Source organism: Pelophylax lessonae, assembly GCF_965119305.1.
Source record: "Pelophylax lessonae genome assembly, chromosome: 2".
Classification (NCBI taxonomy): domain Eukaryota; kingdom Metazoa; phylum Chordata; class Amphibia; order Anura; family Ranidae; genus Pelophylax; species Pelophylax lessonae.
In genome coordinates this window covers 427,526,407-427,538,774 of record NC_138769.1, presented here as the reverse complement: position 1 = coordinate 427,538,774, position 12,368 = coordinate 427,526,407, and the positions used below count along the sequence as shown (strand labels likewise).

The 12,368-nt window shown below is 41.4% G+C and overlaps 1 protein-coding gene across 1 annotated transcript in view; it reads left to right on the top strand.

Moving 5' to 3' along the window:
• The window catches only part of OFD1 (OFD1 centriole and centriolar satellite protein), a 74,222-nt gene extending 62,106 nt beyond the window's left edge, over positions 1 to 12,116 (top strand). The window contains exons 20-23 of the mRNA XM_082247394.1: positions 1,466 to 1,602; positions 4,800 to 4,988; positions 7,056 to 7,111; positions 11,883 to 12,116. Of these exons, the coding sequence (XP_082103520.1) occupies positions 1,466 to 1,602; positions 4,800 to 4,988; positions 7,056 to 7,111; positions 11,883 to 11,928 (428 nt within the window). The 3' untranslated portion in view covers positions 11,929 to 12,116. The remainder of the gene's footprint in view (positions 1 to 1,465; positions 1,603 to 4,799; positions 4,989 to 7,055; positions 7,112 to 11,882) is intronic.
• Positions 12,117 to 12,368: the final 252 nt, after the last annotated feature.

The following is a 12,368-nucleotide window of genomic DNA, read 5'->3' as shown; positions in this document are numbered from 1 at the left end:
CACTGAGCGCCAGACTGGATGGCTATTTAGATCGCCAGCTCTCACTCACATGTGTTCCTTCAAACTGCTTTGTGCCTTGATGCTAGCCTGTCTTGAAGCTCTCTTGCAAGCATACCTCGCTATCGGAACCACGCTGCGCTGATCCCTGTATCCCGCTACCGGATCATCCGCTCTTGCCGAACCTCTCCTCTGCTACATTGCTATTAGTGATAAGTACCCCACAGGGGAAACGTCTATAACTTTCATACTAAAGCTTACACTATCTAGCTCTGCATACTAAGGACTATTACTACATCTGCATTATCTAAGATTGCTAGCTCTTGAGCCTACTACCACCTGTTCTTGCACTGGGTTGATCTCTCTTGTATGTCCACCTGCTACTCTGTCATCTGCTACCATACATGATTGCTAAACCTATCTGCATCCCATCTGCTACTATCTTACTTTCAAGAACATTTCCTTTCAAGTGTCTGTCATCTACCATCTCTACCCAACCTGTCTCTTCAGCCTATCATCACTGTGTTACTATATACATAAGTCCCTCTAGGAACCATCTTATTGAGTGTGTGTATTTACTTGCTGAATTGAGATCATCCACACATGATGAGTCATTGAGAGTTGGGAATGGTGTCTCAGCGTTTCTCTACATGACTACTGAAGTGGAATATTTCTGCAGCTGAAAATCCACATCATACATAAAACGCAGGAGCGTTACATCTACATCCATTCAAAAGTGCAGAATTGTGATAAAATCCTTTTTCATCTGTCAGGAGCAGAGAGTGGGGGGTGGAGAGCGGCCGTTAGAGCTCTTACACGCTGTGTGAGAGCTGATTGGAGAAAAAGGGACACCCCCCCCCTTCTCACACAGCACAGGAACGATGCAGAGCTGTGTTGTGAATAGACGAGCTGAGTTTGTGCTGAGCTCTCCTCCCTTCACAAATTTATCTTGTGCGTCAGGAAAACTTTATCAGCATGTGTCACTTCTGAAGAGGAACAAAGCACCAGAGAGAAACGACACTTGGAGCTTTGAAGCTAGACAAGTAAACACTACCGATATGTGCTTTGTTCAGACTTCATGACTTTACAACCACTGTAAAACTTAAAAAAAAAAAAAACAGCTGTGCACTTTATATTCTGGTACATTTATGTTCTTTATAGTGTCATAGGAGAAAAATGTAGGTTGCCATTGGTGGTTTTGAAGAATCCCATCCGACAAGCTGCCATTGGCTCTGGCTTCAGTACTTTCTTAATCACCAACCTGTAGTAAGCATGCAGCAAGTGATGTCAAGACTCCAAAGTCTCTAGATCCAGCATGTAGCCAAAGGATCTGCATGACAGCCACATAGCTAACGTTTTCAGAAAAAAAATCAGCATTGGCAGGCCCATTATTTGTTTCCTTTATTCATTGGTAACAAACCTGTGATTAATGCAGCATTGCATTACAATTTATGCATTTTTTCCTCAGTGAATAGTGAAGATAAAGAAAATCTGAGCCATAGCAAACATGTAGAGGAAATTGGACAGAGTTCCCCTCAAGAGGACAAAGTTGAAGATCAGAGAACAAGTCCTGAAATCCTTGAGAAATCAGATTATGAGCAGGAGGTAATGGAATCCCTTTCATTTATAGTATTAGGCATTTCAAAAGTTGAGTATTCGGCTCCATTTGTTTTAATGTATTTGACTGTGCTCCCTTCTTGTAAGCTTAAAGTCTGTGCGCAAATTACGAGTAAGGTTTATCTAAAACAAATATGTAATATGTTGCAACTTAACAATCTTTAGATGTAGTGGCTGAATTTTTTTTTTTTTTTGTTAGGTTCTCTCGAATCTTGCCTAGATTCGAACCGTGTGGGGGCAGGCAGAATGTACCAAGTCGATCGATTGATCAACTTTGGTGTAACCTGCGATTATTGCTAGCGGCTGCTATAGCTGCAAGCGATAATCACGGCCTTCTCCTGTTGAGGAAGGCTTCCCTTGCCTGCTCCAGACCCCCCCACCGCTGGGAGCAGATAATTGCTCGTCAGAGGTGATTACAGCCCTGTATGTGTAGATGGGGGAATCGTGCAAATTGCTTTGCAGGAAAGAAATTTCCATAGTCTATAGCCAGCCTTAAGGCCCGTACACACGATACGAAAATCGGAAGTAAAATTTTGTCCGAACGATCTGCCGATTTTTGGATTGTTAGTATAGTGCTTTCGACAGCCGATTACGAATTTTCGGACGACAAAAACTGGATGTGTAGGCTATAAAAGTTTTATCGTACGTCAACACAACGTCCGATTTTCGTTTAATCAGTAAAGCTTTTGTCTGAAAAAAATCGTAAGAGCAAGACTAGGCATGCTCAGAAACGAAAGAACACATGACATCACTTCTGAAGTAGAATTCTGTCATACAAGAATTTTCGTATGAAAGTAACCTCTTCACTTTCCATATGAGACTAACATGCAACAAAAAATGGACGAAAGATCGTCCGATAATCTGATCGTGTGTACGAGGCTTTACCTTGTCGTCCTCTCTATTGCGTGGGGAGAAGGAGTTGAGTAGTTCACAAATGACAGCCTTGAAACCTAACCAATTTGGAGATATCCATTCAGTACACAGGAAGTTAATAAGGACACTGGATGTCTATTGGGATCAACAGGTTTTTTTTACTTGCTCAAAATATTTTTACAGTACAACCAAAAAAGTTCAACCGAATGCCACCACCACATATAAACCTTGTAAACTGTAATATATTACATTTTTGTTATTGGGTTTACTTTTACCTTTAGCTTAGAAAATGCCTCTTTAAAGTGAACCTGCACTGGCTCTTGAAGTGGTATTAAATCCAAAAACAAACATTTTATTATATTTCAGCTTACCAATTCTTAGATGTAATGGTTGCATTTGTTTTCTTTTTTAAGGCTTTTTTCTATATTTCACCTATGGATCTGCCCAGTAAGTCTGTTATATTTCAACCCCCTTTAACAAACCAAGCTGTCCAGCAAAAGTGGCAAAAATGGTTCGGACAAACTATTTAACACTGACAGGGGTGCTTGCAGCGGTCTGGTTTTATTAATTTATCCCAAAAGGAGAAATCAGGTGCTGTAACTGCTTAATTAAAACTGGTAGCTGAAGTTGCACTTTTATTTGCTGATCAGGTCCATATAAGTCTGCTAGTACATCAAACACTACCCTCTTCCAAGATTCACAATGCTTCTGTTGAAAGTTATCTCTGTTGCACAAATACCCTACTCCCGCAAGTGCCTCTAACGCTACAGACATGGTATAAAGCTATGGGGCTTTGGGTACAGAAATGCCTAGGTATAGTCGCATACCAGGAAGTCCACTGCTATTTTTGACCTGGCATAAGGTACATTATTCAGGGTGCTACTTAGGCATACTTAAACGTTCTACATGTTCACCTGTAGCATAGAAAATCTTCAAATTTTGAGTTCATGGCCACTTTCAGATGTATCTACTATTTAAAATTCTTATTTAACATTTAAACATCCCTTATACCCTAGTGGTGTGGGGTAGGCTGAGCCCCCGTTCACACTAAGGCGACCTGTGAGGCGACCTGGTCGCCTCACAGGTCGCCGTAGGTCGACTTCCATAGGGAAGCTGCGGACCCGTTCTAATAGGAGCGACACAAGTCGCTCCGACTTAGAAAAAGGGTCCGGAGCTTCTTTGTGGCGACCCGGAGGCGACCGGCATAGACTTCAATGTTATGAAGTCCGTGGCGCCCGCTCCGAGGTCGCGGCGCGCTGCTCGCACTGCGACCTCGGAGGTCGCCACCCGAAGTAGGATCGCCCCTATGTGAACGGGGCCTGAGAGTGCATAATAAATAACGAATGCTTAAAGTGAAACAAAAAACAAAGCTGAGTGGTGCAACAATGCAACATTATCAAACATAGTGATGCCTATACACTAGTATCCAACCGAGATACTTCCTGCATGGAGTTTGCTTGTGCTCGCTTGCTTGGGTTTCCTCTGAGTACCCTAATTTCTTTCCACCTTTCCATAGACCTACTAGTAAATTCATTGGCTCCTGGCTAATATGACCCAAGTATGTAGATATGAATGCATGCATCGGAGATGGGGACCTTTAGATTGTAAGCTCTTCGAGGGCAGGGTCTGATGTAATGTGATTTGTACAATTGGTAAAATATTGGCTCTATATAAGTAGCTAATGATATTGGGGAAACTTCTGTTTACATTTTAATGACTACTGGACATGTCAGCCCCACCTTGTAGTACTAACCCATAGGTTAGTAAGGTGTGAGTACTTACTTCTACATCCTGCCCTCTTACTCCTACCCTCTTGTGCCTCTAGAAGAGATCTACCCAGGATGGCTACATGCACAAGTGCTCAAGTTGTGTGATGGAATGTTCAGATTCTAAGTGGTCAAATGCCTTACATTCTGTGCCTTTTTGATGAGTAGATACAGTAATCCCCCGCTACATCGCGGTTCAGTTTTTGCGGTCCCGGTAATTCGCGGGTTTTTTTGTAATGTTATTTTACTATATAAATCATTAAAAATGAAATATTTTTGTGTTTTCCATAGCTCTTGCTATGTCTCTTAGTATCTTTTATGTGTTTAAATGAGTTTCTATTGTTTTAAAAGTGTGTTTAAAGACCTTAAAATGCTTCTACACGTACAGTGACAGTAAAAAAACATGCCTACAATGCATTTTAATAGGGTTTTTCTATTTCGCGGAATTTCACTTTTCGCGGCTGGGTCCGGAACGTAACCCCCGCAATGGAGGGGGGTTTACTGTAATATTATAAAATAATGTCTTGGTGTGCCTTGTATTTTAAGATCTCTGTAGCAGAGTCTAAAACCTCCCAAGAAGAAGAACACTCAAGAGTAAGGTTACCAGAACAAGAGGATACAATGGTGGAAAAGGCTGAAGAAAATGCCAGACGAAGTACTCCCGAAGAGGAAAATCCCCTGAACAAGTACATGCAGTTACTTCTCCAGAATCGAGCAGAAGAACAGCCTAACAAGGTGAGTTGCAGACACAGACACTTTGTTTTATACTCAGACGAGGTTAAAGGAAAGTCCTCAATCCATGACACTCATCCTATTGTACATTGTAGTGTGCTAGTCGCTGGTACAGGAAAAAATTATTTCTCTTCAGTGAAGCCTTGAACTTTATAGATAGAAGAATAGGAACATTGTCCTATATGTTTTGAAATCTAGCTACAATGGTGCTGTATTGGAGCAGTATATATATATATATATATATATATATATATATATATATATATATGCCTTATGTTCTATTATTCAGCTTAAAACTGTATTTACCATCCTTCGAGGGGCACATCTTCATACTTAACCTAGGGTTATACTGTCATCTACAGACAAATGGACACTAGGCACATAGTAGTTTGCTGTCAGGTTAAATCTCTCCACATGGAATTGGCAGCTGCTGGTGTCAGCTTAATGTCCAGATGATTGTTGCTAGCATCTGGCAAGTGCTGGAAGCTGGTCAACTTATGCCTCAACTAACCCTTTCTTCTGTCAAGATCCACAGGGCATTATAGCTTAAGCTGTAGTTGGTGAAGTAAGCATGTAAGAAGGCCATTTTAAGCCTACCTTTCGTAGGAGACTCTCTTTAACTCTTCGCTGGACAGAATCATTAATAACGCTACAAAGGGTAGAAGCATTTACCCAGACACCTAAGCTAAGGATTAACAGCAAAGGTCGTCAGCTTTCTATCGTGCATCAAAATTTACCCCTTTTTTGTTCCTCTAAGTCAGGTTCCAGTTCCTGAACCCACGAACCTTCTTCCATCTCCTTGCACCAGATGGATTATAAACCCAGGCATACCAAGAGATCCAAGCCTGCATTAAATCCGCTGCCATAAGAAAGTTTGCCTGAAGAGTTTTTGAGTTATCAGCAATGTCCTGTAAGGTTTGCCCAAAGTGGTCTCTGCTTTTCACCTAAATGTCCTGTGTTCCTGTTAAATCTGGCTCCACTAGGGTAGCAAGTGCTTCTTGGGCTTTTCACCTTTAGGCCTCTGTGTCACAGATCTGTGAATCTTGCAACCCGTTTTTTTGTACATATGTTTGTGATGATAATTAAGCCTGATGAACCCCAAACCGAGTAAACAAAAATGGGGAGTTGCAACAAATCGAAGACACAATCATCACATTGAACAGTCGGCTCCAGATGCAAATCAGGCCACCATATATCACATTACACAACATTCCAGTCACTGCATACTTGACAGGACATTATATCTTAGGCCAAACCTGCTTATAGTCTTAAAGTTGCCATGTCAAAAAAAAAAGAAAACCTTCTAGAAGAGCTCTAAAAAGGCAGTATTCTAATCAGGATTGTCAACCATAAAGGCATATAGAAGCTATACCCATTTGAGTCTGGTTCTTCTTGACCTGAACCTGCTCTTTTCAAACAAACCCAGGTCTCACACTTCTACACATAATTCATAATTACAGTTAAAACACAATAACAATAATAAAAAATGTCTACCCAAATGTATAGGTATATTCCAAATAGTTTAATACCAAACGTGCCTATGCTATAATGTAGAGCAGGAAAGTTGGTGATTTTAACTCTCTTAATTGATATAGGTATCTAATTTTTATCGCAGTTTAGCTCTATCAAATTGTGACTTCCTTCAGTGCAATAATATGTTGGTTGTCCGACTGGAAAGCTTGGTCATCTGGAAATATTGATCTATTTAGAAAAACTGGTATCGAGGGAGTGCCTGCTGAACTCATAAAACATTTTAATACCCCTTCAGCGTACTTCTCAGGAAGCAGGAAAGTGGACATGCATAAGATTTATCAAGCAGAACTTCTGAAAATGATTGTTTTATTTCTGTGATGCCTGGATTCCATTCCACTGAGTTGGCCACATTATTACTGCCTTTTAGAGATAGGGATTGTAGCCAGAAGTAGCCTGTAACATCCAGGCACAGGATGTGGCTCCGTGGTCCAGCCTGGTCTTTGGCATTTGGTTTGAATTACAGTACATGTACTATGAACTCTGTGTGAAGTGTCCAAACTACAGTATGAGATTTTTTATGTACTTTTTTTTTTTCAGGTCCCCAAAGAATTGGTGGATGATGTTTCTTTGGTTGAAAAACTTTCTAATGAAAGGTAAAACATTTATTTAATTATAATGGTCACCTAGAGAGAGAAAAATGTGGTGTTATAGTATTTTTCCAAACCAGTCAGGCACCACTAACTACAAATTTTTTGTTTTTTTTGTCTGTTACCACAGAGCAGTGGTCGAAAATTAAATTTGTTTATTTCTCTTAGACTATTCTACATGGCTGTGCTGCCTGGAATTAAAACATTAGTGCTGCTTGAGGGAAGTCGTTGAGAACATTGACTTCTTTTCATTGTATGCAGTCTGCAGCAACCATTAAATGCCGGTGGGGGGTTTATTTCCCTTAGGGCTCAGTGATCCTAATGCACCACACTGAACCCTTACAAAGTTTCTGTATTTCTGCTTGAATTGCATTTAAATGTTATCTGACCTTTTCATAGTAAGAAATGAAAACTATCCTATTTACACATACATTTAACGTCTTTTATTGTGCTATCTTTACAGAATATATGGTTTTGCCAGTCTAGGGCACTGATGGAGAAAGTGTATAAACCTCTAGGGTAATTAATTCCAAATGCCCTTTTTATAGGATTTTGAGTTTCAAAAAACGTAGGTGTGTGTGTGTTTCACCTGCAGCGCCATACGTGGAGCTCCAAATAACACCCTGCTGTCTCACCACCTGAATTTCTTTTTCCTACATCCTGGGACACAGGGCATCTTCATATCCATTACAATAGGGTTATGTTGCCAGTTGCCACCCTCAGGTGATCGGAGACTGGTAAAGGGTACTAGACAAGGCTCCAGTTTTTTTTTTTCATAGTTTCTTGGTGATGATCATCTCTGTGTAGTGTCTTCAAGCAAATTGATAGCTTCCATATGGGAATAGGAGACTGGCTTTATTTGGATCCATTGCCTACAGCTTTTCTATGCTCAGAGGAATGGTACTCTAACCCAGCACTGGACATGCAGGTCGTCATTAACATCCATGGCTCCTCTGGTGGTGGGTCTACAAGTTGCAGCAGTACACTTCCTGTTGTGGGACTACAGGTTGCAGCATATATTAAAGGGGCCACACCACACTGTTTTCCCTGTTGGAGTGGTGGAATGCTGGCAGGATTGAAAAGATCATCTCTCCTGGGGAAACCATAACAGTGGTGCTTAGCAGCACAATGCTAATGTGTAATGCTGTTCCTAGCAAGGGTCCGTTTTACACTTGTTGGCAGACCATGTGTATGCAATGGCAGTGAGGTGGGGATTTAGGAGGCGAGAGACCCCTTATACATTTGTCAGGGCGGGAGGAACCTATACTTGCCCTTCACAATGTATCCCCCTGGGAGGGTCAGGGTGTTCCATGTGGATCTGACTTCCTCCATCTATCAGGCATTTTTGCTATTTCCAGGGCACCTTTCTACAGTACTTTTGTGTCAAGGGAGGAATTTTTTATCTGCTATTGTTGTTTAAAACCAGCTCTTTGGAATACTATCCAGTTTAAATAGCTTTGGTCGCAAATGGAAATGTTCTCCTTCTCCTCTCCCCCTCCCTCTTGATGAAAGAAGAACCAGGGGAGGATAATGTAGAGGGGTAAGCGCAGTATATAGTAGGGTAGAAAGGGATGCAGAAGACTCCTTATCTGTGAAATCTATTCTGGAAGAACCCCAGGGACAGGGTATTTTCACTGACCCAAAGGACCTTTTGTGGGGGTTCTCCTGCAAGTGATCTGGACTAAGTTAAAATTACTGCTTACGGAGTCCTCCTCCCTGAAGGTTACAAGTTTTGGAACATAGCATCCACCACAATATCCTCAAACCTTCCCTTTCCATCCTCACCTATAGGATGTTTTTTTTTAACTTGTGCTTGGCTCACCCTGACAAGGTGTTCATTCGGCCAAAAAGGTTTGCTCAGCAAATACCCCATGGAAAGCGAGTTCACTAAATAGAGTATGCTATTGATGGATTGTTATCTCAACAAGACCCTCGCAAGTCTAGTGGATGAGGTCCCAGTATTTAAAGAAACTTAAAGCGGAGTTCCAGCCATTTCACTCACCTGTCCAACGGTCCAGCGATGAGGCCGCCCGAAGCCTCGATCCTCTCCCTCGGCGCCATGACAGTTTGCGGCTTCACAGCCGGGTACCCACTGCGCATGCGCGAGTCGCGCTGCGCGCCGTGATTGGCCGGCAATCTTCTGGGACCTCTGACATGTCCCAGAAGATTGCAGGGAGGGAGGGGGAGAGGTGAACTTCCGCTCAGTGCGCTCCGAGCGGAAGTGGGAGCGGGTACCTGTCAAAACTAGGTACCCGCTCCCCCCCCCCCCCCCAAAAAATGAAATGCCAAATGTGGCATGTCGGGGGGTTAGGACCACCTAAAGCGGAAGTTCCACTTTTGGGTGGAACTCCGCTTTAAGACAAACGTGTTGAACTGGAAGAAAAGCTAAACTGTAACTATTCTTGTTTCAGAGTTCCCTCCCTCTTCCTCCTACCTAGTTTTTCTAAACTGTATAAAAAAGATGTGTCCATACCTATTTTTAATTAGCTCTGGTCCATCCACATTGTCCCACAAGTCCGGCTCCCCTGTGTCAGTGACTGGCTGCCTCAGGGCAGACGAAGGATGTCCGACAACAGGTGGACCATGAGAATTTATGAGTGATGTCGCAGCTCCAGAATTCACAGCCGTTATCGAGTGTATCGAGGATGAGGAGGGGAGGAAACATTGTTAGGAATAGTTATAATTAGGGGTTTCCTCCATTTTCAAGCCTCGTTTGCTCTGGTGGTAGCTGCTTTACAGTCAGAAATTGTGGCTGAAGTTGTGTGCCAAAGCCTTAAAGTGATACTAAACATTTTTTTTTTGTAATTTAAATAAAAAATATGTTATACTTAACTGTTCGGTGACGTACCCCCCTCTTTTTTTTGGTCTCCCACCGGTGCTGTCTGCTCCTCCTTCCTTTGGGTGCCCCCTTATCAAGCTCGGGGCTGGGGGGTCATCTGCACAGTTGTGCTGACAAACTGGGCTGTGTGCATTCATAGAAGCACAGCTCAGCCAGAACCCCACTTCCTCCTCACAGGATTTGACTGACAACAGCAGCAGTCTATGGCTCTTAGTGTGTCCAGTGATAAAAAGAGAGCAGTGCTTGATTGGTGAGAAGAGTTGAGTGAGTGTTTTGGAGGGAAGGAGTGAAGGAACAGTTAATGGATTCCCTGCATTAAGATAAAAAACAACCCACTAAGGTGAAAAACATTTTAACTTTAGGACCTCTTTAAGGTCTGGATCCATTGCATTAAAAGAGAGGTAGGTTTCCCCTAGTGGAGATACAGAAACCAGCAGAAACCCTGAACATTTGCCATTTGCTGTCAGCTTCTCCGTGGATGCCTTGTAAGACTCCATTCAAAAACTTTCTCTTTTAGGGGTCTATTCATCTTCAGACTTCTGTAGCTCAGGTTTGTAAAGCTGTTACCTGGTCTTCAGTTCACACTTTTTACAAAAGTTTTATAAAGTAGATGTTCAAGTCGCAGAGGACACTTCCTTGAGTTTTGCAGGCTGTTACATGAGGTACTAATCTATTTTGGTTTAGTTGTTTAGGGCCTGTTGCCCTTTCCGCTTATAGAATGCTTTGGGACATCCCTATTATAATGGATATGAAGATGTCCTGGGATATATGCTAAATAAAATAGTTTCTTTTTTTGGGAGTACATCGAAGACACAGGTTTACCACCCCACTTCCTTTGAGGTTCATGGCTTGCTTCAAAAACTGAAGTCTTGCTTAGATGGGAGGGGTTATGCCTAGGAGGGTATTTCCTGTCTTTTTTGCCAGCATCCAATCGCCCGAAGGTGGCAACGTAACCCTATTGAAATGGATATGACGATGCCCTGTGATGTACTCCATGTTGTTGTTTTTATTATATATATCGAAAGTCAAAAAAATTGGAAAAGGCCAACAGCAGAGCAGCTCAAATGTAAGACTTCCCAATATTTAAAAAGCCAGGTCCATGCCTTGACCTTGGTATCCCTAAAATTATATGGTGTGATGAAAACCATCAATTCAAGCAAGATAACCAAAAAGGTATAAATAAAATGTATATACATTGACCAAAATACATCTTATCAGCAGCTACAGAAAGCTTCTCGTTGAGGTTACTGGCAATAAAGAAGGTTCTACTAGTCACTAAATCTATATCTATATATCTATATATATATCTATATATATATCTATATATATATCTATATATATATATATATATATATATATATTTTTTTTTTTTTTTAATTGGTGACCTTGGTAGAATAAACTTCAGGAATATTATGCAATGTAAATTGTTATAAATATTTTGTTTTTGTTTATGTACGCTGAAAGTACCTGCCTTTTCTGTTCTCTTTGAAAATACTCTGACGCCATTTGCAAATCTCATAATCCTGAAAGATTGGTTTTCAAAAGTATACAAAGAAGTTTCTCATTCTACAAACCCCTCTTCTTCATATTTGAATTATACATCATATCCCTTGTGAGACTCCTTCCCCTGTGGGGGGGGGGGGGGGGAGCCTTTGAAATGGAGTGTATTTTCTTAAAAAGCAGATGGGCCGGAAGAGAGGTGAATGAAAGTATTTTGGTTCTCTGTCTTGTTTGCAGAGTAATATCTGGCCAAACATATACTCCGCATATTAGAATATCATTCATTAAAAGCGATAGGTTAAAGGTAAAACGACAGGTTTGTTAGGATTTGATTAAGGGCTCTTACATGGCCTTTTTGCACAATGTGTATAAATCATGTAATTGTGAAGCTACCCATGTAGCTTTCTGCCTATTAAGATCATTTGTGTCTTTCTTCAGTATCACAGCTCATTCTATGGAAGAAGCAGATGAGGAGTTCTGGTAAACAGTCGTTTCCTCTCTTCAAGATAAATCCAAGTCCTTTGAATCTTCAGACTAATGGCTTGTGTGACCGGCGCAGGGTCTCTGTTTGATGTGGCAGAGTTGGCAGGAGCTGATTCTTATGGCAGAAAATGTTGCATATCTTCCCGCTGAGCCTGTTAAACTCCTCATGCCTGCAATTGCTCATTAAGAAGACACGGAAGGAAATATCTTGCCACTCTATTTTAAATTTAAAAAGAAAAAAAACTATCACAAAAGAATATAGGAGCAGCCATTGCTGACTGCTTTTAAAAAATGCTAGCTGCCTGCGTGTCTTGCTTACTCACAAGCCCTCATACTTGAGATATTTTAAAACTAGCATGCACATCAGGAATGTCAGAAGTCCCTAAATGCATACGTGCTGCAGGTCATTGTCTCAAATTATCGTAGCAAAGGGGGTCAGCA